The sequence below is a fragment of the Mobula birostris genome, chromosome 17 (assembly GCF_030028105.1).
Source record: "Mobula birostris isolate sMobBir1 chromosome 17, sMobBir1.hap1, whole genome shotgun sequence".
NCBI classification, from domain to species: domain Eukaryota; kingdom Metazoa; phylum Chordata; class Chondrichthyes; order Myliobatiformes; family Myliobatidae; genus Mobula; species Mobula birostris.
The window spans coordinates 734,052-760,582 of record NC_092386.1 but is presented as its reverse complement, the minus strand read 5'-3'; the positions used below and the strand labels follow the sequence as shown (position 1 = coordinate 760,582).

At 42.4% G+C, this 26,531-nt stretch overlaps 1 protein-coding gene across 4 annotated transcripts in view; it reads left to right on the top strand.

Moving 5' to 3' along the window:
- LOC140211464 (UDP-glucuronosyltransferase 2A1-like) overlaps nt 1-26,531 on the top strand; it is a 202,022-nt gene that overhangs the window by 88,541 nt on the left and 86,950 nt on the right. For 3 of the 4 annotated variants that reach the window (XM_072281170.1, XM_072281173.1, XM_072281169.1), the window contains one exon: nt 23,660-23,808. In XM_072281170.1, coding sequence (XP_072137271.1) covers nt 23,660-23,808 — 149 coding nt within the window. Of the gene's footprint in view, nt 1-15,360; nt 15,448-23,659; nt 23,809-26,531 lie in introns of those variants that run through there. The other variant, XM_072281171.1, reaches the window with a different exon arrangement.

The following is a 26,531-nucleotide window of genomic DNA, read 5'->3' as shown; positions in this document are numbered from 1 at the left end:
CTAAGGTAAGGACATGTTCGGCACAGCTTTGTGGGTTGAAGGGCCTGTATTGTGCTGTAGGTTTTCTATGTCTATGTTTCTATGTATACTGCATGTATTCAAATATAACACCTTCAATCCAGTATCCATCACCCTTTTTGATTTTGGCCCCCTTTTAACATTGCAACTCATCATGATGACTGCACTTTTCCCTTATCATTAGCCTCTCCTTACTAGGAATCTCATTGCACATTGCCTCTGTTTGTAAACCAACTACCTCTTCAGCACTATCACTCCAGTTCCCATCATCTGCCAAATTAGTTTAAACCCTTCCAAACAGACCTAGCAAACCTGCTGCAAGGATATTGGTTCCCCTTAGGTTAAGGTTTAACCTTTCACTTTGTATAGGTCGTACCTTCCCCAGAAGAAGTCCCAGTAATCCAGTAAGACCATAAGACACAGGAGCAGAATTAGATCATTTGGTCTGTCAAGTCTGCTCTGCCATTCTATCATGTCTGATCCTTTTTTCCCCTCCTCAGTCCCACTCCCTGGCCTTCTCTCTGTAACCTTTGATGCCATGTCCAATCAAGAACCTATCAAGATCTGCCTGAAATACACCCAAAGACCTGGCCTCCACAGCTGCCTGTGGTAATAAATTCCATGAATTCACCACCCTCTGGCTAAAGAAATTTCTCCGCATCTGTTTTAAATGGACTCCCTTCTAAACTGAGGCTGTGCTCTCTTGACCTAGACTCCCCACAATGGGAAACATCCTGTCCACATCTACTCTATCTAGACCTTTCATCTTTCAAAAGGTTTCAATGAGATCCCCTCTCATTATCTTGTACACCTCTATCAGGTCACCTCTCATCCTCCGTCGCTCCAAGAAGAAAAGGCCGAGTTCACGCAACCTATTCTCATAAGGCATGCTCCCCAATCCAGGCAACATCCTTGTAAATCTCCTCTGCACCCTTTCTATGGTTTCCATGTCCTTCCTATAGTGAGGTAACCAGAACTGAGCACAGTACTCCGAGTGGGGTCTGACCAGGGTCCTGTATAACTACAACATAACAGGATTTACGGGGACATGAGCTCTTAAACTCAATCCCACGATTGATGAAGCCCAATGCACCGTATGCCTTCTTGACCACACAGTCAACCTGCACAGCAGCTTTGAGTGTCCTATGGACTCGGACCCCAAGGTCCCTCTGATCCTCCACACTGCCAAGAGTCTTGCCAGTAATGCTATATTCTGCCATCATATTTGACCTACCAAAATGAACCACCTCACTCTTATATGGAATAAGGTAGGTGAACTCTCAGCACAGTTACAGATTGACATGTGTGATTACGCATCACTGAATTGTGGCTAAAAGGAAATTATAGCTTGGAGCTTCATGTCCAAGGATACAGACTGTATTGAAAAGACAGGCAGGAAAGCAAAGAGGGTGGCGTGGTGTGGTTAAAAATGAAATTGAATCATTAGAAATAGCGACATAGGTTCGGAAGACGTTGGATCATTGTAGATAGAGCTCAGGAACTGCAAGGGTAAAAGGTCCTGATGGGAATTATATACAGACCTCTGAACAGTATACAAATTACAATGGGAGATAGAAAATACATGTCAAATTGGCAATGTTACAATAGTCCTGGGGGTGCCAATATGATGGTAGATTGTGAAAATGAGTTTGGTGCTGGATTCCTGGAGGAAGAATTTGTAGAATGTTTACAAGATGACTTTTCAGACCAGCTCGTGGTTGAGATGACTAGGGAACCAACTGTTCTGGATTGGAATCATGCAATGAAGTGGAATTGATAGAAAACTTAAGGTTAAGGAACAAAATGTGATAGAATTCGCCCCTGCAATTTGAGAAGGAGAAGCTAAAGGCGGATGCATCGATATTACAATGGAATAACAGGATTTACGGGGACATGAGAGAGAAGCTGGTCAAAATTGATTGGATGGAGATGCTAGCAGGTATGACAACAGAGCAGCAATGGTTGGAGTTTCTGGGAGCAATTCAGAAGGTGCAGGTAGATACTGTATATCTCGAAGAAGAAGTACTCTAAAGGCAGGGTGATTCAGCAGAGGCTGACAAGGGAATTCAAAGCCAAAAGGAGGGTATACAATGGAGTAAGACTTAATGGGAAGTTAGAGAATTAATAAACTTTTAAATCCAACAAATGGCAACTAAAAAGTCAGAAAGAAGGAACAGATGGAATACGAAGCTAAGCTAGCCAATAATAATAGAGGATACAGATAGTTTTTTCAGATGCATAAAGAGTAAAAGAGGGAAGAATAGATATTGGACTGCTGGAAAATGATGCTGAAGAGGTAGTAATGGGGGTTAAGGAAATGACATTCCCATGCTGAGCTCGTCAATTTCATTGACTTTACTTCTAACTTTCACCCAGCCCTCAAATTCGCTTGGTCTATCTCGGACACTTCCCTCCCCTTTCTTGATCTCTCGGTCTCCATCTCCGGAGACAGACTGTCCACTGACTCTCATAACTACCTCAACTATACCTCTTCCCACCTCGCCACATGCAAAAATGCCATTCCCTATTCCCAGTTCCTCCGTCTCCGCCGCATCTGCTCCGAGGATGAGGTTTTCCGTTCCAGGATATCCCAAATGTCCTTTTTCTTTAAGGATCATGGTTTACCTTCTACCGTCATCAATGATGCCCTCACCCGCATCTCCTCCATTTCCTGCACTTCGGCTCTCACCCCATCCTCCCGCCACCACAACAGGGACAGAGTTCCCCTTGTCCTCACCTACCACCCCACCAGTCTCCAGATCCAGCACATTATCCTCCGCAACTTCCGCCACCTTCAACAGGACCCCATCACTAAGCACATCTTTCCCTCTCCGCCCCTCTCCGCCTTCCGCAGGGGTCGGTCCCTCCGCGACTCCCTGGTCCACACGTCCTTCCCTACGGATCTCCCACCTGGCACTTATCCCTGTAAGCGTAAGTGCTACACCTGTCCCTACACCTCCTCTCTTGCCACCATTCAGGGCCCCAAACAGTCCTTCCAGGTGAGGCAACACTTCACTTATGAATCTGTTGGGGTCATCTATTGCATCCGGTGCTCCCGGTGTGGCCTCCTCTACATTGGTGAAACCCGACGCAGATTGGGGGACCGCTTCGTCGAGCACCTCCGCTCCGTCCGCCAAAACAGACAGGATCTCCCAGTAGCCACCCACTTCAACTCTGCTTCCCACTCCCATTCAGATATGGCCATACATGGCCTCCTCTACTGCCATGATGAGGCTAAACTCAGGTTGGAGGAGCAACACCTCATATACCGTCTAGGTAGTCTCCAGCCCCTTGGTATGAACATAGAATTCTCCAACTTCCGGTAATTCCTTCCCCCTCTCTTCCCCTATCCCGCTGTCACTCTGCCCCCTCCCCCAGCTGCCTATCACCTCCCTCTTGGTTCTGCCTCCTTCTACTACCCATTGTGTTTTCCCCTATTCCTCCTTCACCTTTCCTGCCTATCACCTCCCTGCATCCCCTCCCCCACCCCTTGATCTTTCCCCTTATTGGTTTTTCACCTGGAACCTACCAGCCTTCTCCTTCCCACCCTCCCCCCACCTTCTTTATAGGGCCTCTGCCCCCTCCTTCTTCAGTCCTGAGGAAGGGTTCCAGCCTGAAACGTCGACCGATCTTTTCCACTGATGCTGCCCGACCTGCTGAGTTCCTCCAGCGTGTTGTGAAGGAAATGACAGATGAACTGAATAAGAATTTTGCATTAATCTTCACTGTGGAAGACACTAATAGTATGCCAAAAGTTCGAGAGTGTCAGGGCATAGAAGTGAGTGAAACTGCCATTTCTAGGGAGAAGGTGTTTCAGAAACTGAAAGGTCTGAAGGTAGATAAATTACCTGGACCGGATGGTCTACATCCCAAGGTTCTGAAAGAGATGGCTGAAGAGCAGTGGGTAATCTAAGAGATTAGAAGCTTGAGAAGACATAATTTACTCACATTCGCTGGTCAAGTATAAAAAGGCGGCAACTTGGAGTAGTTTTGGAGCTTTGAGTAACAACCAATCAGCATTTGGGATTGATTGGCAAGAACAAATTTAAGTTAGCCAGGGCAAGGAAAGCAGCCATTGTGACAGTGACCATCACTGGAATGGAAGAGGGGTGGAGAATTTGAGGCTTTAGCTCTTCAAGGCTTCAGCAAAAAGAGGCATCAGTCAGAGAAGGCAAAAAGTAGCTGCAGAGAGAGTATTTTTCCCCTTCTTTACACTTGCTCAGTTAGAACAGTAGAGATGCCAGATAGGATAGTGGAGTACTCCTCTTACAGGATGTGGGAAGGCAAAAGGCTTCAGTGAGTGAGAACGAGGTTCCCAGATGGTATGTTGCCTCCTGGTGCCAGGGCTGGAACATCTTGGATTAAGTCCTCAGCATTCTTAAGTGGGAGGGTGAACAGTTGGAGGTCCAAGTAGGTACCAATGACATAGGTAGGAAGAGTGACAAGGTTTTGCGAAGGGAGTTCAGGGACTTGGATACTAAGTACTTCCAGGGTTATGATCTCAGGGTTGCTAACCATGCCATGTGTTTGTGAGGCTAGAATTAGGAAGATTTTACAGTTTAATGCATGGCTAAGAAGTTGGTGTAGGAGGGAGGACATAAGGTTTTTGGGTCATGGGCTCTCTTCCAGGGAAGGTAGGATCTGTATAGATGAGGTGGTTTGCACCTGAACTGGAAAGGGCTAATATCCTAGCGGGAAGGTTTGCTATATTACCATTATCCTAATTCGTATTACTTATTTTTATAATGCTCACATTACAACAGTATCTGTGTATTTATTTATTTATTTATTTATTTCGGGATCTACTGGGAAAGTCTCAAAGATCGACCGGTTGATCGCGATCAATGGGTTGGCGACCACTACTTTAGGGTATACTGTACAAGGAATCCCAAGTCCCTTTGTACCACAGTTTTTATTTTGTATTTTCTCTCCATTTAGAAAATAGACAGACCTTTCATTTCTTCTAATAAAGTGCTTGACCAGACACTTCCCAACACTATATTCCATCTGCCACTTCTTTACCTATTCTTCTAATCTGTCTGAGTCCTTCTGTAGTATATCTACTCTCTCAAATCTACCTGCCCTACCACCTATCTTCATATTGTCTGCAAACTTTGCTCTATCCACAATGATTCATCACCTTCTAGCCCTATGTCACTTCCTTCTTATAATTTGATCTTAATTTTTGCCAATAGAGCATCACTGCCTCCTCTGCTTTCCTACCTGTCCTTTCAATACAGTGTGTATTCTTGGACATTAAGCTCCCAGCTATAATCTTTCAGCCATGATTCAGTGATGCCTACAACATCATACGTGCCAATCTGCAACTGTGCTGCAAGTTCATTGACCTTATTCCATAGACCGTGCCTTCAGATGCAACACCTTCAGTCCCTTTTCAATTTGGTCCACCTTTGGTGTTGCAACTCATCCTGTTGACTGCAATTTCACCCTATCAACAGCCCCTCTTCACTACACATTGCCTCTGTGAACCAGCTACCTCATCTTCAGCACTATTATCCACCTTTCCTACGAAACTTGTTGCATTGAAATATAAGCAGCTCAGGACACTAGTTGCACCATGCTCAACCTTTTGATTCCTGACTTCGTTCAAGATCTTACCTACGTCTGCCTCTGTAATCAACCTCTCCACTAACTGTTCTGGCACTCTGGTTCCCATCCCCTTGCAACTCTAGTTTAAACCCCACTGTGCAGCAGTAACAAACCTTCCCGCTAGGATATTAGTCCTCCTCCAGTTGAGGTGCAAACCGTCCCTTTTGTACAGGTCTCAACTTCCCTGGAAGAGAGCCCAATGAGCCAAAAATCTTATGTCCTCCCTCCTACACCAACTCCTTAGCCACGTATTAAACTGTATAATCTTCCTAGTTCTGTCTCACTAGCACGTCGCAATCCCGAGATCCCAGCCCTGGAGGTCCTGCCCTTTAACTCATCACCAAACTTACTGAAACCCCTGTGCAGAATCTCATCACTTGTCCTACCCTTGTCATTGGTACCTACCTAGTCCATGACTTCTGGCTGTTCAACCACTTGCTTAAGAATGCTGAGGACTCGATCCGAGATATCCTGGACCCTGGCACCCAGGAAGTGACATACCATCCAGGAATCTCGTTCTTGCCGACAGGACCTCCCATCCATTACCCTAACTAACAAATCCCCATTACCACAGGAAGCCTTTTCTCCCCCAGCTTCTGAATCACAGAGGCAGACTCAATACCAGAGGCTCGACCACTGTGACTTTCCTCTGTTAGTTCAACCTCCCCACCTTCCCAACACTATCCAAAGTGATATACCTGTTGTTGAGGGGGATGGCCATAGGGATACTCTGCACTGGCTCCTTAACCCCTTTCCCCTTCCCGACTGTTACCCAGTTTCCTGTGTCCTGCATCCTGAGTGTAACTGCCCCTCTATATGTCCTATCTATCACCCCTTCAGTCTCCCAAATGATCCATAGTTCATTCAATTCCAGCTCCATCTCCTTAACACGGTTTGTTAGAATCTGCAGCTGGGTGCACTTCTTGCAGTTGTAGTCACCAGGGACACTGGAGATCTCCTTGCTATCCGAATCCCGCAGAGGATCATTCCACCCCAGCCTCCGGGTCCAACATATAATTCTCCATAACTTCCGCCACCTCCGACGGGATCCCACCACTAAGCACATCTTTCACTCCCCCCCCCTTTCTGCTTTCCGCAGGGATCGCTCCCTACGCGACTCCTTTGTCCATTCGTCCCTCCCAGCACTTATCCTTGTAAGCGGAACAAGTGCTACACATGCCCTTACACTTCCTCCCTTACCACCATTCAGGGCCCCAGACAGTCTTTCCAGGTGAGGCGACATTTCACCTGTGAGTCGGCTGGGGTGATATACTGCGTCCGGTGCTCCCAGTGCGGCCTTCTATATATTGGCAAGACCTGACGCAGGCTGGGAGACCGTTTTGCTGAACACCTATGCTCTGTCTGCCAGAGAAAGCAGGATCTCCTAGTGGCCACACATTTTAATTCCACGTCCCATTCCCATTCTGATATGTCTATCCACGGCCTCCTCTACTGTCAAGATGAAGCCACACTCAGGTTGGAGGAACAACACCTTATATTCCCTCTGGGTAGCCTCCAACCTAATGGCATGAACGTTGACTTCTCTAACTTCCGTTAATGCCCCACCTCCTCTTCATACCCCATCCCTTACTTATTTATTTATTATTATTTTTTCACCTTTTTTCTCTTTCTCTCTCTTTTCTCCCTCTGTCCCTCTCACTATACTCCTTGTCCATCCTCTGGGCTTCCCCCCCTCCCCCTTTCTTTCTCCCTAGGCCTCCCGTCCCATGATCCTCTCCCTTCTCCAGTCTCATATCCCTTTTGCCAATCACCTGTTCAGCTCTTAGATCCATCCCTCCCCCTCCTGTCTTCTCCTATCATTTTGGATCTCCCCCTCCCCCTCCCACTTTCAAATCTCTTACTAGCTCTTCCTTCAGTTAGTCCTGACGAAGGGTCTCAGCCCGAAACGTCGACTCTACCTCTTCCTAGAGATGCTGCCTGGCCTGCTGCGTTCACCAGCATTATTTGTGTGTGTTGCTCATTCCACTATCCTACCTGTCATCCCCACTGTCCTAGCTGAGCAGGTATAAAACAAAGGAAAAAAAATTGAGCTTTTCCTTCCTTTGCTTTCTCTGACTGAAGCCTCTTTTAGTTGAAGCCTTGAAGAGCTAAAGGCTTAAGATCACCACTCTGACTCTGCCCACTCAGATGACAGCCACTGTGATGATGGCCACTGAGCTTGCCTCTGCCTTCCTTTAATTTGAAGACCATAAGGCCTTAAGCCGTAGGAGTACAATTAGGCCATTTGGCCCATTGAGTCTACTCCGCCATTTAATTATGGTTTATCCTTTTTTTCTCCCTCCTCAGCCCCACTCCCTGACCTTCTCCCCGTAACCTTTGATGTCATGGCCAGTCAAGCACCTATCAAGCTCTGCCTTAAATACACCAACAGCCTGGCTCCCAGAGCTGCCTGTGGTAATAAATTCCACAAATTTACCGCCCTCTGGCAAAAGAAATTTTTCCGCATCTGTTTTATATGGATGCCCCTCTATCCTGAAGCTATGCTCTCTTGTCCGAGACTGCCTCACCATGGGAAACATCCTTTCCACATCTACTCTGTCTAGGCTTTTCAACATTCAACAGGTTTCAATGAGATCCCCCTTCATCCTTCTGAATTCCAGCGAGTACAGGCCCAGAGCTATCAGACGTTCCTCGTATGATAACCCTTTCATTCCTGGAATCATTCTTGTGAACCTCCTTTGAGTCCTCGTCAATGCAAACACATTTTTACTTCGATGAGGAGCCCATAAATGTTCACAATACTCAAAGTGAGGCCTCACCAGTGCCTTATAAAGCCTCAGCATCACATCCCTGCTCTTGTATTCTAGACCTCTTGAACTGAATACTAACATTGCATTTACTTTCCTCACCACCGACTCTACCTGCAAGTTAACCTTCAGGATGTTCTGCACAATGACTCTCAAGGCCCTTTGCATCTCAGATTTTTGGATTTTCTTCCCATTTAGACAATATTCTGCACATTTATTTCTTCTACCAAAGTGCCTGATCATACATTTTCCAACATTCTATTTTATTTGCCACTTTCTTGCCCATTCTCCTAATCTGTCTAAGTCCTTCTGCAGCCTTCCTGTTTCCTCAATACTACCTGCCCCTCCACCGATCTTCGTATCGTCTGCAAACTTGGCAACAAAGCGATCTATTTCATCATCTAAATCATTGATATACAGCATAAAAAGAAGTGGTCCCAACACCAACCCCTGCAGTCAAACAGAAAACTATCCTTTTATTCCCACTCGTGCCTTCTACCAATCAGCCAATGCTCTAACCATCGTAGTAACTTTCCTGCAATACCATGGGCTCTTAACTTGGTAAGCAGGCTCATCTGTGGCACCTTGTCAAAGGCCTTCTGAAAGTCCAAATATACAACATCCACTGAATCCCCTTTATTTATCCTACTTGTAATCTCCTCAAAAGTTCATCAGGCAAGTTTTTCCTTTAAGGAAACCATGCTGACTTTGTCCTATCTTATCTGTGTTACCAAGTACTCCATAAACTCATCATTAACAATTGACTGCAACATCTTTCCAACCACTGAGGTGAGGCTAACTGGTCTATCATTTCCTTTCTGCTGTCTTTCTCCTTTCTTGAAGAGTGGAGTTACATTGCAATTTTCCAGTCCTCTGGCATCATGGCAGAGTCCAACAATTTTTGAAAGAGGACTAATGCCTCCACAATCTCTACCACTACCTCTTTCAGAACTCTAGGGTACAGTTCATTTGGTCTGGGTGACTTATATACCCTTGAGTCTTTCAGCTTTTTGAGCACCTTCTCCCTTGTAATAGTAACTGTACTTACTTCTCTTCCCTCACACACTATAACATCTGGCACACTGCTTCTGTCTTCCACTGATGTAAAATATTTATTTAGTTCATCTGCCATCTCCTTGTCCCCTCTTTGGCTTTCGATCACATTACGGTCACTTTCCCCTTAAAGGTTCTTTTCCCTTGAGCACTATAGACTCAGAGAAAACTGCCACGAAGCTATGCTTTTAAAGTTTTTTGAGGTAGTTACCAGGAGAGTGGATAAAGGCAGCTCAGTAGAGGTTGTCTACATGGACTTTAGCAAGGCATTCGACAAGGTCTCAGATGGGAGGCTGGTCAAGAAGGTCCAGTTGCTTGGCATTCAAGATGAGTAGATTGGATTAGTGATCAGCTTTGAGGAAGAAGGCAGAATGGTAGTAAAGGATTGCATCTCTGACTGGACACCTAAGGCTAGTGGAGTGCCACGGGGATCGGTGCTGGCTCCATTGTTGCTTTCATGTAAATCAATGGTCTAGATGATAATATGGTTAACTGGACCAGCAGATTTGTAGATGAAACCAAGACTGGGCATGTAGTGGACAGTGAGGAAGGCTATCGTGGCTTGCAGAAGGATCTGGATCAGCTGGAAAAATGAGCTGAAAAATGGCAGATGGAATTTAATGTAGATAAGTGCGAGGTGTTTCACTTCAGTAGGACTAACCAGTATGAGTCTTACGCAGTGAACAGTAGGGCACTGGGGAGTGCAGAATTACAAAAGGATCCGGGAATACTCGTCCATAATTCATTGAAAGTGGCATCACAGATAGATAGGGTTGTAATTAATGGTTTCGGCACATTGACCTTCATCATTTACTGTATTAATTACAGGAGACTGGATGTTATGTTAGAGTTTTATAAGATGCTGGCGAGGCCTAACTTGGAGTATTGTGTGCAGTGTTGGTCACCTACCCTTAGGAGAGATGTAAATAAGTACAACCCTCTCACAAAGGCTGATACACCAACTTGGCTGGTTAGCTGAGTCTGCTGACAGCCATGTGATTCAGTGGTGAGAAGGCCAGCTTTCAGAAGCAATATGCCTGCAGGCCTGGTATGATCTGGGGTTCTACCAAGCAGGAAAGTTAGGGTGCCCCAATTAGGGAACATATGCTGTGGCGAATGTGTGTAAATGATGCTATTGGTAGCCCAGAAATGACAGATCATACACCAAGATAAAATTATAAAGTAAGTATATTTACCAAATTTTCAACTTTAACAACCAGTTAGAGAAAAAGAAAAGACAGATAAAAGGGCCATTACAGTTAAGTGATTCCAATGTGCACAATAACTGCAGAGCTCATTCTGGAGTACTCGGTGGTTTAACACTTCACTCATGTGCTGGATCTACAGTCTGCCACTCAGATCATTATCGTGGCTGTTTACACTGTTCCTCATTTCAAACTGCTCTGAGCCGTCACGCTGAAATGTGAGATAACTCATGAGCTGTTTCCTACTGATATAGATCATAATTGTATATATTCCAGTCTAGCATCCTGGAACAGTAACTAACTAATTAATACTGTTGGGATGAATCAACAGATTTATGTCAGTCGCTGCAAACAGATAAACACTGAACAGACTGATCAGTGATTTGACAATAACGTGGTATACTTGTCCATAACCATGTCTCCGTCACCCTGTTACAGTTGTCCAGCACCATGTCCCCATCACCTTGTTACAGTTGTCCAACACCATGTCTCCATCACCCTGTTACAGTTGTACAACACCATGTCTCCATCACCCTGTTACAGTTGTACAACACCATGTCCCCTTCACTATAACAGTTGTCCAACACCATATCCCCATCACCGTTACAGGTGTCCATCATCATGTCCACATCACCCTGTTACAATCGTCCAACATCATGTCCCCATCAGCCTTTTACAGTTGTCCAACACCAAGCCGACGTCACCTGGTTACAGTTGTCTAGAAGCATATCCCTGTCAACTTCTTATAGTTGTGCAACACCATGTCTTTTTCTGAGAGAATGTTAGCAGTTCATTTACACATTTATGGATGTCTAAACATTTCTGGAATCTTTGGGAGTCTTTGACTGTTTATGTGAAATGAGTTTTGCTGCTTCTGTTCTTTCTAGCATTGAACATAGAACATAGAATAGTACAGCACAGTACAGGCCCTTTGGCCCACAATGTTGTGCCGACCCTCAAACCCCGCCTCCCATATAAGCCCCCACCTTAAATTCCTCCATATACCTGTATAGTAGTCTCTTAAACTTCACTAGTGTATCTGCCTCCACTACTGACTCAGGCCGTGCATTCCACGCACCAACCACTCTCTGAGTGAAAAACCTTCCTCTAATATCCCCCTTGAACTTCCCACCCCTTACCTTAAAGCCATGTCCTCTTGTATTGAGCAGTGGTGCCCTGGGGAAGAGGCACTGGCTATCCACTCTATCTATTCCTCTTAATATCTTGTACACCTCTATCATGTCTCCTCTCATTCTCCTTCTCTCCGAAGAGTAAAGCCTTAGCTCCCTTAATCTCTGATCATAATCCATGCTCTCTAAACCAGGCAGCATCCTGGTAAATCTCCTCTGTATCCTTTTCAATGCTTCCACATCCTTCCTATAGTGAGGTGACCAGAACTGGACTTAGTACTCCAAGTGTGTCCTAGCCAGAGATTTATGGAGCTGCATCATTATATCGCGACTCTTAAACTCTATCCCTCGACTTATGAAAGCTAACACCCCATAAGCTTTCCTAACTACCCTATCTACCTGTGAGGCAACTTTCAGGGATCTGTGGACATGTACCCCGAGATCCCTCCGCTCCTCCACACTACCAAGTATCTTGCCATTTACTTTGTACTCTGCCTTGGAGTTTGTCCTTCCAAAGTGTACCACCTCACACTTCTCCGGGTTGAACTCCATCTGCCACTTCTCAGCCCACTTCTGCATCCTATCAATGTCTCCCTGCAATCTTTGACAATCCTCTACACTATCTACAACACCACCAACCTTTGTGTCATCTGCAAACTTGTCAACTCACCCTTCTACCCCCACATCCAGGTCGTTAATAAAAAATCACAAAAAGTAGAGGTCCCAGAGCAGATCCTTGTGGGACACCACTAGTCACAATCCTCCAATCTGAATGTACTCCCTCCACCACCACCCTCTGCCTTCTGCAGGCTAGCCAATTCTGAATCCACCTGGCCAAACTTCCCTGGATCCTGTGCCTTCTGACTTTCTGAATAAGCCTACCGTGTGGAACCTTGTCAAATGCCTTACTAAAATCCATGTAGATCACATGCACTGCACTACCCTACTCAACTTGAACTCAAGCTGGGAAAGTGGCATGAAATTGTTTTATTTCCTCAGTAAAAAAAATCCTATTACTATAATGTTAAACATAGCGATTCTGCGAATAGAAACATAGAAAACCTACAGCACAATACAGTCCTTTCATCCCACAATGCTGTGCCAAACATGTACGTACTTTAGAAATTATCTAGGGTTTCTAAGCTCCTATTTTCCTAAGCTCCATGTACCTGTCCAGGAGCCTCTTAAAAGACCCTATCCTATCTGTCTCCACCGCTGTTGCAGGCAGCCCATTCCATGCACTCATCACTTTCTACGAAAAATAACTTATCCCTGACATCTCCTCTGTACCTACTGCCCAGCACCTTAAACCTGTGCCCTCTCATGTTAGCCATTAAAACTGTGCCCTCTTGTGTCAGCCAAATGATAGAAATCTGTAGAAAAACACAGAAAATACTGGAGCATCTCCACAGAGCAGTTGGCATCAATGGAGATGGACAAACAGTTAATATTTCTTTCTTCAGGAAAGGAAGGGGATGCAGGCAGGATTTGGCAGTTATTTATCAAATTGAGCTCTCCTCATCCACTGGTAAAATCTTGTGTGGTATCTTCCCTGTGCCAGTCTGCTGATGTCAGTTTTGGATCAGGTCTCCTGTTGGATAAAGAATGTTCATTGGGCAGGTACGTGGGTAGGAAAGTTCAGTTGAACGCAGGCAAATGGGACATCTCTGGTGGGCACCTTGGTTGGCGTGGACCTGTTGGCCAACTGTCCTGCTTCCACGTACTACAACTCAATGTCTCTGTGATTCCCTCAGAATTATCCTGTGAGGTTCCTTAAGGTTGTTATAGTCAGGGTGGTAATGGGGATGCGCTCTCATTGCCTGTTAAATACTCTCAAAAGTGTACATCTGAAATAGCTTCTGACAACTAAGTTCAGCTCCTGGCCTTCACAGGTGACTTAGCCTCTAATGGTGGAACCATGTCGACTGAAAGGAGGTGGGGCAAAGGCATCGTAAAACCGGTCACTTCAGGCAGCTGGATCTCACCAACTGTGCTTGGCAGCACGTCTAGGTGACGGAAAACTCTGATGTCAAACCTCTGGTGCCTTGGGGAAGGCTTCAGGTGTAAACACTGAGGAAAAATCTGGAGTTAGATTTCTGCATTGAGTTCTACAATGACTGAAAATTTCTGTGATGCTGCTGGTGCCAACCTGTATCGGTCCATGCTGTTCCTTTGGATTCATCAGCTATGTGGAGGGGAAGAGCCTTCTACACGGGCAACAGCTTGCTCTCGGTATGATACTGCCTTGGCCAGCGTACTGGCCTGCGTGTCATGCATATGATACTGCCTTGGCCAGCATACTGGCCTGCATGTCATGCATATTATACTGCCTTGGCCAGCGTACTGGCCTGCGTGTCATGCATATGATACTGCCTTGGCCAGCATACTGGCCTGCGTGTCATGCATATGATACTGCCTTGGCCAGCGTACTGACTTGCATATCATGCATATTATACTGCCTTGGCCAGCATACTGGCCTGCATATCATGCATGTGATACTGCCTTGGCCAGCATACTGGCCTGCATATCATGCATATCATACTGGCTTGGCCAGCATACTGGCCTGCATATCATGCATGTGATACTGCCTTGGCCAGCATACTGGCTTGCATATCATGCAGACAGCTGGGACACAACATTCATGGTCCACCCCAACCACTGGAATGCTCTCTGAACAGCAGGATGGCCAAAACCCAGGGTGTATTGACCACTAAGCACAGTCGGTCAGGGATGAAACTCAATTCCTGTGCAGCAGTATAACACTATAACAGGAAGACAAAATTCTACAGAAAGTAGTGGATGCGGCCCAGTCCATCACAGCCAAAGCCCTTCCCAACACTGAGTACATTTGCAATGCCTTTTAAAAGTACTAATCGCACAGCTCTTTGTTCACATGCATAAGTTTGACATCCTGGGATTTTGGTATGTTTTACTGAGAATTTTTATTTGTGAGTCACGTTTCTTTTTCCGCAGTACAGCCCAAAACCAGGGAACATTGTACAGCATGAAAAATTAACAATTCAAAAACTGAAATGGCAGCAGACTTGTCAGTGGAATGCTCATCCAGCAGGATAAGACCATAAGACAAAGGAGCAGAAGTAGGCCATTTGGCCCATTGAGTCTGCTCCACCATTTTATCATGAGCTGATCCATTCTCCTATTTAGTCCCACTCCCCCGCCTTCTCACCATAACCTTTGATGCCCTGGCTACTCAAATACCTATCAATCTCTGCCTTAAATACACCCAATGACTTGGCCTCCACTGCTGCCCGTGGCAACAAATTTCTTAGATTCACCACCCTCTGACTAAAAAAATAGATAAGACATGAGAGATTAGGACCAGTCAAGTGTGACAGTGTGAGGGGTAATTTTTTTTTTACTCAGAGAGTCGTGGATGCCTGGAATGTGCTGCCTGGTATGGTGGTAGAGGCAAATATGTTAGAGGCTTTTAGAGATGTTTGGATAGGCACATGGAAGTGAGGAGGACGGAGGGATATGGACATTGTGTTGGAAGGAGGGATTAATGTTTGGGTGTTTTTGATTTGCTTTTTAGCTGGTTTGGCACAACACTGTGGACTGAATGGCCTGTCCCTGACCTGTACTCGGCTGTGTTCTATAAATAAGCAATTAATATTGAGAACATGGAATGAAAAGTCCTGGAAAGTGAGTCCTTTGTCCACATTTCTAAGAATTGAAGAAGAACTTTTTGTAAGTCATTGTAACCTGCTTTACTATCAATAAGACTCCTAATTTTGAGGACCGCCCCTGTCTGCTAATGGAGTAGCAGTATTTTTTTCTGCTGCTCTTAGTTTTCTTTCTTTTCCCCTAGTTTAAGCTTTGAATTTAAAATTTTTACTTGTTGATTCTTGAGAGTGATCAATATGTCTATGTCTACAAGAAGTGGGAAGAATTTACGTGAACCTACTGATAAAGGTAATGGGAAAGGAAAGGTGCAAAAGGAAAGATCTGATGAAATGCCATCGTGGGCTGATGATATCGTTCGGACACTGAATTCAATTAAGGATCAGAATGGATCAATTAAAGACCAACTGGAAAAGAATAGTAATGAAATGAAGTCATTTCTGGGAAAACTTAAAGACCTGGAAACTCAAGTTATTTCACATGAAGAGGAATTGAAGATAACTAAGCAAAAGCTGTCTGAAGCTACAACTCGTTTGGAAAGATATCAAAATAAGATTATAGACCTGGAAACTAGGTCTCGATGAAGGAATATAAGAATTGTTGGGCTGCAGGAAGGAGCTGAAGATGCAGATCTAACAGCTTACTTTGGTAAGCTTTTCCACACTTTATTTCCTACCATTCTATCAAAGCCGCCTGCTATAGAAAGGGCACACAGGGCGTTTATCTCGAAATCGAAGGACTCTAGTAAACCAAGATCTATTCTGGTTTGCTTTCATCACTTTAAAATTACAGATCAAATAATACGACAGGCAAGAAAACAGAGAGTCTTTAGATTTATGGAATCTGAGCTCCGCTTCTATGAAGATTATCCAAGAGAGATAATGGAACAAAGATCAAAATTTGCCCTGGTAATGAAACAAGCATATGATAAGAATCTTTTCCCGTCTTTGAGGTAACCGACAAAACTTAAAAGTTCTCCTCCTAATTCTCCTCCTCGTACTTTTTTTGATCCAAAAGCTGCACTGGATTTTGTTCAGGCTTTGCCTGCCACTGTCACCGACCCCACTGTTGAATGATCCGTCTGAAAAGCTGTTTGGCTATTTCTATATTATTCGCATTTTGGAAAGAAGATTTATGAAGGTCACTTATATATTTCATCAACAGTCTAATTAAAGAACACGGACACTTGTTTTTTATTGCATATTATTGGTTTTCCTTTGGAAAGTTTTACGGTTTAAGTGTCTCTGCTCAAATGATCTCTGGACATTTTATGACTGAGGGAAGAAGATAAGGCGATTTGTTCCTTTAATTTAATACTTTGTAGCTAATTGGTAGTTTTTCCTACTAATAGGGCTTTTTATATATTTTTCTGTTCTATTATAACATTTTATAACTGAATTTAAAGCTTTTTTAGGGAATTAATATTAAACTTAAACATGGCGCTGGTTTTTCTCTCTAAGAGATAATATTATTTTGGTTCTTTCTTGTTTATCAGTTGATGGAATTTAAATACCTTTTTTCCTGAGACTTTATTGTCTTTCTCAGAAGGTCACTCTACTTTTTTACTAACTGGGGGGAGGGAAAGAAAACAGACAGAGCAGTCAACAACTTTGAATTCTATCGTAGATCGCTTGCCTTTTTTGGGCTTCCGGGTGTGTGTGGGTGGGTGGGTTTAGAATTAGGAGTTTTTTCCCATTGGGTGGTTCTGGAGCATGCGTGTTTTCTATTTGGTTGTATTCTGCATCGCCGCCATCTTTGATCATCCTGCACTGGTATGTGCTTTGTGCATGTATAAAGTAGAATAAAATTACAGTATGCTGTTCAAACGGATTAATATAATAAGTTGGAATGTACGTGGTTGGAATCATCCTATTCAACGAAAGAAGACTTTTAAAATTATTAACCGATTCCAACCTGATATAATTTTTGCTTAAGAGACACATATCAGGGCGGGAGATCAAAATAGATTTTGTAGATGGTGGAATGGTTTGCAATTCCACTCCACTTCTCAGAGTAAAACAAAAGGCGTGTCTATTTTCATTAAACCTAATATATTTATTCAAGAGGATATTGAATCAGATTCTAATGGTAGATTCTTAATTGTTAAAGGAACAATCTGTAATAGAAAAGTTGTTTTGGTTAATTTGTATGGTCCCAATTTAGATGATCCTTTTTGCAAAAAGGTATTCGCTTTACTGCCTGACTTAAATGAATATATGCTCATAATGGGTGGGGATTTTAATTCTTGTTTAAATCCTATGATTGATAAGAGCTCAACCAATCAGCGACTTCCAAATCAGTCCACGTCATTTATTAATTCCTTTTTGATTGATTTGTGGAGGTATCTTCATCCCGACAATAGAAAATATTCTTTCTTCTCACACGTTTATAAAAAATATTCGAGGATGGATTATATTATAATCGATCCCCGCTTCTTGCCTAGTGTTAAAACCTGCGAATATGACGCTATTGCTATATCTGATCATGCGCCTCTGAGCTTGTCTTTTGAATTTGACGATGTCACTCTTGCCCGCCCACCATGGCGCATGTCTCAGACATTATTGCAAAACTCTGACTTTGTCACTTCCATTGAAACCCAGATAAAGGAATTTTTTCTTTTTAATGATATAGGGGGTATGTCTAAATTAGTTATATGGGGTACATTTAAAGCATTTTTATGCGGTCAGATTATTTCTTATTCAGCTAAACTAAACTTAAAAAACAAACTAAAGCAGAATTAGATAGAATTTCAAAACAAATTAAAGATTTAGATAATATTTATGCAATTTCCCCCAATACTGATTTATTTAAACAAAGGGTGGAACTTCAATCACAATATAACCTGTTATTAACTCATCCCATTGAAGGTTATTTGCTTAAGTTAAAAAGCCAATTTTATATGTCTGGAGATAAAAATAATAAACTGCTTGCATCTCAATTAAAAATGGCTGCAGGCAAAAGGCAAATTATGAAAATTCGTAGGAAAGATGGTACCTTAGCTCAGGAATATGAGGAAATTAATAAGATTTTTCAAGACTTTTATGCTGAGCTATATAAATCTCAATGTCCATTAGATTCCTCTGAAATGAATGCTTTTTTACGAAAGATTGTTTTTCCTAAAATATCGGCTGAGGATCAAAAGATTCTCGATGCTCAAATTACTGAAGCCGAAATTCATAAAGCTATTTTTTCAATGCAATCTGGTAAGTCCCCAGGACTTGATGGCTATCCGGTTGAATTTTATAAAAAATTTGGAAAGTTGCTCTCTCCGTATATGTTGGAAATGTTTAAGGATTCTTTTGTGAAAGGTGATTTACCCTCTACTTTTAATGAGGCCTCTATTTCTTTAATTCTTAAAAAAGATAAAGATCCTACTGACTGTGCTTCATATAGACCTATTTCATTACTGAATGTTGACGCTAAAATCTTGTCAAAGATAATGGCCAATCGGTTGGAGAATATTTTGGGTAAAATTATTTGTAAAGATCAAACAGGCTTTATAAAGGGTCGCTATTCCTTTTCAAATGTTCGGAGACTACCTAATATTATATATTCATCCTCTTCTAAAATTCCACAATGTGTTGTATCTTTGGATGCTGAAAAAAGCGTTCGACCGAGTCGAATGGAAATACTTATTCAATGTTTTAGAGAAATTTGGCTTCGGTGTTAATTTTAATAATTAGATTAAAATGATATGTAAAGCCCCTATTGCTACTGTTGTTACTAACAATTGTAGGTCTCCTTTTTTTTAGCTTTCACGGGGAACAAGGCAAGGCTGTCCATTAAGTCCTTTGTTGTTTAATTTAATATTAGAACCCCTTGCTATTGCTCTTCGTGAGGCTAAAAATATCCACAGGATATTTGTGAATGAGAGCATGCATAAGGTCTCTCTTTATGCTGATAACTTATTGGTTTATATATCTAACCCTGACAAATCCATTCCTGCCCTGTTAAAATTATTTAATGAATTCGGAGATATTTCAGGATATAAAATTAATTTTAGTAAAAGTGAATTATTTCTTTTAACTGATTCTGTTTCTATATATGATAATACTGCTTTCAAAGTTTCAGACTCTTTTAGATATTTAGGTATTATAATTACTAAATAATATAAGGATCTTTATAAAGCTAATTTTGTTCCCTTAGTAGACTCTATGAAATATTTATTTAGTAGATGGACCCACTTACAATTGCACTTGTTGGTCGTATTCATATAGTTAAAATGATGATTCTACCGAAATTTTTATATTTATTTCAGAATATTCCTGTTTTTTTGACCAGGACGTTTTTTGATCGGATTGATTCTATTATTTTATCTTTTATTTGGAATAATAAAAGACCAAGAATTAGTAAATGCCATTTACAAAAATTGAAAAAGGATGGAGGTCTTGTTTTGCCTAATTTTAAAATGTATTATTGGGCTGTTAATCTGCGATATATGTCTTTTTGGTTATACTGGGTTGATAAGACTGATCGGCCAACTTAGGTAGATCTGGAACTAAAAGTTGTAAAACAGTTTTATTTAACTTCGTTATTGGGGGCTCCTTTACCTATGCAATTAGGTAAAGTTGTTAATTTAAACTTATACCCTGTGATTAAGTATTCTTTACAAATTTGGCTCCAGTTCCGCAATTCTTTTAATCTTACAAAATTTAAACTTTGTAGTTTAATTTACCGAAATTACTTTTTTAAGCCTTCTTTGAGTGATGCAATTTTTCTACTTTGGAAAAATAAAGGTATTAATTCTTTTTTGGATTTATTTAAAGAAGTTAGATTGATGTCCTTTGAACAATTAACTGATAAATATTCTCTTCCATATTCACACTTTTTGCAATACCTTCAAGTTAGACATTTTTTACAAAAATATTTAAGTAATTTCCCTTACATATTGGAGGCTGACCTGTTAGATACTGTTATGGGTATGAATCCTTTGATTAAGGGTTCTATTGGAAGAATTTATAATTTATTATTACAATGGGATAAGCGTCCTTTGTCTAAGATTAAACTGGATTGGGAAAAGGAACTTAATTTGACTTTTATGGCGGAGGATTGGATGCGGATATTGAAGTTGGTTAACTCTTCTTCAATTCATGCTAACCATTCATTGATTCAATTTAAAATTGTACATCATTATCATTTGACAAAGGAGAGACTTTCTAAAATGTTTCCTAATGTTGATAGTCATTGTGATAGATGTAAAACTGAGATAGCTACACTGACACATATGTTTTGGTCTTGTTCTATATTGGAACAGTTCTGGAAGTCGGTTTTCTCAACAATTTCTAAAGCACTTAAAATTAATTTACAACCTAATAAATTAACTGTGCTTTTTGGAATAGTTCCTCAAAATATTCATGGTATTTCTGTGTCTGACCAAGATATTATTGCATTTGTTACATTGATAGCTAGGAGGGCCATTTTGTTGAAGTGGAAGGAGACATCAGCTCCCACTTTGTCACAATGGTTCTCTCAAGTGATGCTATGTCTTAGTTTGGAGAAAGTTAGAAGTTGAACCTTTGAACCTTTATTTGATTTTGAGAAAAGATGGGGCTTATTTGCTCGTTATTATCACTTGAGTTAATTGATAAAATTTTTCCACGATCTAATTGTAAATTCTTTTAGTATATTTTCTTTTCTTGCTGGCGGTTTGATGTTTATTTTTAGAAGCTTTTTGTATGACGCATGGCTCCGGGGTTGTACACCTAATGGGTTCTTTTTTTTCCTCACTTTCCTGCTTAGTAGGTTTTTTTTGTTATCACAAAATTTTGTTTTCAATCCTTAAGATGATGGGGTTTTTTTGAGGTATTGTAAGTGTTGTTACTTCGATGTACTCATGTTATTTTTCCTATATATATACAATAAAAAGATTTGAAAAGAAAGACTCTTAATTTCATATTCTCAGCAAACATGTTAACCATGCTATGTATATTAACATCAAAATAACAGAGGCCCAGCACTAAATTCTGGGGCAGCCCACTAGTCCCAGATCTCCAGTTGGAGAATTGACCATCAACCATCACCCTATGCTTCTATCATCGAGGCAGTTCAAAGTTCAAAGTAAATTTATTACTAAAGGATATATATGTCGTCATATATGTCAGGGTTTCTTCTATGTTACTGCTAAGGTGAATAAAATGGCTTCTCTGTACTGTTAACTGCTGAGACAGTGGTTCTCTATAGCAGTATGTTTGGATTATAATTAGTTATAACGGGACTTGTATTCATTTGTTAACCAATTGGGATAGATGTTATTCTTTCTGTCTGTGTGAAAGCTGTTAGTTGTGTGGGCTTTGGGGGGAAGGCGCAAAGAGGTGGCTTGAGGAGATGGTTGCCGGACCCACTGGGCCTGGGCTCGGGGTGGGAGCCCAGGGGTCAACGACGAGCGAAGGAGGATCAGCGACAGGGAATCCGTGAGCTCCAATGTTTGTGCACTGGACATGTTTATGAGATTATTGGCTCCTTTTATTTGTTTTCCTTTTCTTTTGTTGTCTACTAACCTCATACTTAAATATAAAATCTTAATCGTTTAATGGCACATTGTGGACTGAATGTTATTTCAGGGTACTGATGTTACACAGGGGACACAACACACAGCATCCACCCAAACTTGATACCCAGTTTGGCGGGGCCAAAGGCTGCTCTCCCCAGATGGAAGTGAGCTGAGTGAGCCTGAGGCTTACCAGGGGGCTACATATACAACTCTGAGATTTATTTTCATGTGGGCAGACTCAGCAAATCCATAATAGAATAATAACCACAATAAAATCAATGAAATATCACCCCAGTTGGCGTCAAACCAGTGTGCGAATGACAGTAAACTATGCTAATACAAAGAGATAATAATAATAAATAAATAAATAAATAAATAAATAAGCAAATAATATCAAGAACATGAGGTGAAGTATCATTGAAAGTGAGTCTGTTGGTTGTATGAACATCTTAATTGGATAAGAGAAGTTGAATGAAGTCATCCTCTTCGGTTGAATGAAGTCATCCTCTGGTGTGAGTCCTGAGGCTCCTGTACCTTCTTCCTGATAGCAATTCATGTGAGTTTGAATCTTCCTTGCTAGCTTCCCGTGAATCCCATGTAATCTAATCTTCCAAAGCAACACACACAAAGTGCTGGAGGTACTCAGCAGGTTGGGCAGTATCTTTGGAAATTAATAAACAGTGGATGTTTCTGGCCAAGACCCTTCTTTGCAACTGGAAAGGAAAGGGAAAGACACCAGAAACCTCACAAAACACAGAAAATACTGGAGGAACTCAGCAGGTCAGGCAGCATCTCTGGAAATGAATAAACAGTCAACGCTTCAGGCCAAGACCCTTCCTTGGGGACCAACTCTTCCAGATTAGCCTGCCATGTGAGACCTTACCCCTATAAATAACATTCACCTATCCCCTTAGTTCTTTAAAAAACTCAAAGATTTGCCAGACATGACCGCCTCATATGCTGACTATTCCTGATCAGACTTTGACTATTCAAGTGATCAAGTCATAGAGCAATACAGCACAGAAACAGGCAATTTGGCTCATCTAAATCCATACCAAACTGTTATTCCATGCTTGGTGAGAGTAGAACTAGAGGTTGTAGGTTAAGTGTGAAAAATGAAATATTCGAGGGGATCCTAAGGGGAACTTTTTACTCAGAGGGTGGTGAGAGTGTGGGATGAGCTGCCAGTGGAAGTGGAGGATATGGGTTCAATTGGCAACATTTAAGAAAAGTTTGGAAAAGTATTTGGAAGAGAGGGGTTTGGAGGTCCTCATTAATTTCTGTGGCAACTTTGAGAGAGATCTATGGTGACATGCGTTGATAATAAAGGAATCTATACACTTGGATCCCAAGATCCCTCTGATTCTCTACACTTCTTCAAATCTTGCCAGTAACCCTGTATTTCTGCCTTCAAAGTTGACCTTCCAAAGTGAATCACCTCACAGTTTGTAACAGTTGTAGCATTGTAACAGTAATCAGGAAGTTGGAATGGAGAAACAGTGGAGAGTTGGTTGCCAGCATTCATCTTAGGAACAGGCAAGAGACCATGAGTTGATTGGTGGCTGTAGATGAGTCTTTCTAGAATGGTATTCAATAGGAGGATGTATCCCTAAGCAAACAAAGTGAAACTGATCTCTGTTTTATTTTAAATAATGCTACCAATACAGAGATTCTCAGAAATGATTCTCAGAAATAGAATTAATTCTAAAATTCTCCTGTTTGTTCTTTTGCTGTTTATATTAGGTGAACCAACAACTTTGTGTGAGACAATGGGCAAGGCAGACATTTGGCTGATTCGAACATATTGGGATTTTGAATTTCCTCGTCCACTGCTGCCCAATTTTGTGTTTGTAGGAGGGCTTCACTGTCGGCCAGCAAATCCCCTGCCTCAGGTAAGCCAGAAAGAAAAAGTAAAATCTTTGCCATATAAAACAGATGAAACGACAGAGCTTCTGCGACAGATTTCATAACCATTCCCTGTGTCTCACCCAGGCAGGCATTTGACACTATTCATTTATACCTCCCTCTCACAGGGACTCTGCTTTCATTGGTAAAGCATTTGGGGAAAGATTTTATTAAATGATGTGGGACCAAAATCTTTCACCGATTCTGAAATTAAGATTGAAATACTGCAAACATTTCAGTTACATCTTGGAGGAAAACAGGGATATTCTAAGCTGAATACCTTTTAATGAATCAGATTCACATGGAAACTTATTAAGTTGAAACATTAGTTCAAGTTTTTAATTGACATTCAACCATACATGAACAGCCATGAATACAGCCAAATGAAACAGTGTTCCTCTGAAGCCAAGGTGCAAAACACCGTATCGACAGCCATCACAGCGTATAGCACTTATAAAATAGCAGTAAATGTATTTTCACGCAATATAGATATAGCCCAAGTCCTTGAGTGACATGTCCTGTAAGTTGATGGTACATAGCTGTTTCTGGTAAGAACAAGCAGTTTTTGGCGGTCCACATATCAACATGTACATGACGCAATCCAGCTTGCCATTCCACTGGGTGAACACTGGAGGGCAACACCAATGGGAGAGTCCACCCCCCGACCACGCATGGATGCTGTTACGCAAATGCATGGATGCTGTCAGCTTTCTTTCCTTCTCAAGAGAGCAGCTGGCTGTACAACTGAGTATTTCCAAGTTGTGCTTTTATTTTTGAGGCTGGTGACATTTATCAGTTGTCCCTTCCAGTGAAATTTTTCATCAATATACACAACTGGAAGAGATTTGCCAGTTGTAAAACACTTTTATTGGATCCATTGGCAAGAGGATTGCTGAGATGTGTCCACTGCCTAAGATTTTGTTAGTTCTGTATCTCAGCCTCATGCCTCATTTCTAAGTACATTCGATTACTCTGCCCACATGCTCTTCTACACCTTTTGCTCAGCTTTGGCTTGCTTATCTTGAAGTGAGGGATGTGCGGGGCCATGAAGTTACAGATTGTTGAGGTGTACTGTACATTTCTACTGCTAGTGGTGGTCCTTGGCATCTCATGGTGCACATTTCTGAGGTGCCAGGTTGTTCCAGTTGTAGTTATGAGTTGGCATATAGTTGTCACTGGCAATCGTGAGTGGGAGAGCTACGAGAGAGGAGGTGGCACATAGGTCCAGGAGAGAAGTTTAAAAGGGAGAGCTTCACGAGAGCTTGGCTATAATCGAAGCACCAATCGCGAGTTGGAGAGCTATCAGAGTGCTAGGGCTTTGGCTCATTTGGGCTTCAGCGAAAGTGGGCTTCGGTGAGGTAATTGGGGAAGTGGACTTTGTTTTTCCTTTGCATTTTTTGAGGAATAGAGAGCATGTCTGTTGGGTTAGTGCCTTATTCTGGGTGTCAGATGTGGGAATCTTCCAGTCTCCCAGATGGCCACATCTGCACCAGGTGCACCGAGATACAGCTCCTGAGAGACCGTGTTAGGGATCTGGAGCTGCGGCTTGATGACCTACAGCTTATTAGGGAAAGTGACAGGAGATAGTTTGGAGCTACAAGGAGTTAGTCACCCCAAGGGTGCAGGAGTTAAACAAGTGGGTGATGGTCAGGGAAGGGAAGGGAAAAGTTCAGACAGTAGAGAACACCCCTGTGGTCATCTCCCTCAGTAATCGTAATCTAGTTTTGGATGCTGTTGAGGGCAGGTGACCTGACAAAGGACAACCACGGCGATCCGGTCTCTGGCACTGAGCCTGGTTCCGTGGTGCAGAAGAGAGAGGAGAAGATGAGGAATGCAATAGTCATAGGGGATTCAATGGTGAGGCAACCAGACAGAAGGTTCTGTCAGTCTGATAGAGATACCCACATGGTGTGTTGCCTCCCAGGCGCCAGGATACGGGCTGTCTTGGATCAGGTGAAAAGTATTCTGAAGGGAGAGAGTGAACAGCCAGAAGTCTTGGTACACGTTGGTACCAATGACATAAGTAGAAAAAGGGAATTCAGGGAGTTGGGTAGGAAGCTGAAAAGCAGGACGTCCAGGGTAGTAATTTCAGGATGGCTGCCGATGCCACGTGCTAACGAGCACAGAAATAGCATGATCAGGCATATTAATGCGTGGGTAAGAGACTGGTACAGGGGGCAGGGCTTTGGGTTCCTGGATCACTGGGGCCTCTTCTGGGGGAGGTACAACCTGTACAAAAAGGACGGGTTACACCTGAACCCAAAGAGGTCCAATATCCTAGCAGGCAAGTTTAATAGAGCTGTTAGGGAGGGTTTAAACTAATTTAGCAGGGGGATGGGAACCAGAGTGATAGGGCTGAGGAAGGGGAAAACAGAAATAAATCAAAGATAGCGTGTGACAGAGATGATAGGAAGAACAGGCAGGAGGTGAGGCATAATCACAGCCAGTGGGATGAGTTAGAGGGCAATAGAGGTGTGGTGCAGTTAAAACAGAAAGCAATAAATACTGGACTGAAAGTGTTATATTTGAATGCACGCAGCATTAGAAATAAAATGGACGATCTTGAAGTTCAGCTACAGATTGGCAGGTATGACGTTGTGGCCATCTCTGAAACTTGGCTAAAGGATGGCTGCCATTGGGAGCTGAATGTCCAAAGATATACGGTGTATCAGAAAGATAGGTTAGTATGCAGAGGGGGGGGGGGGGTGTG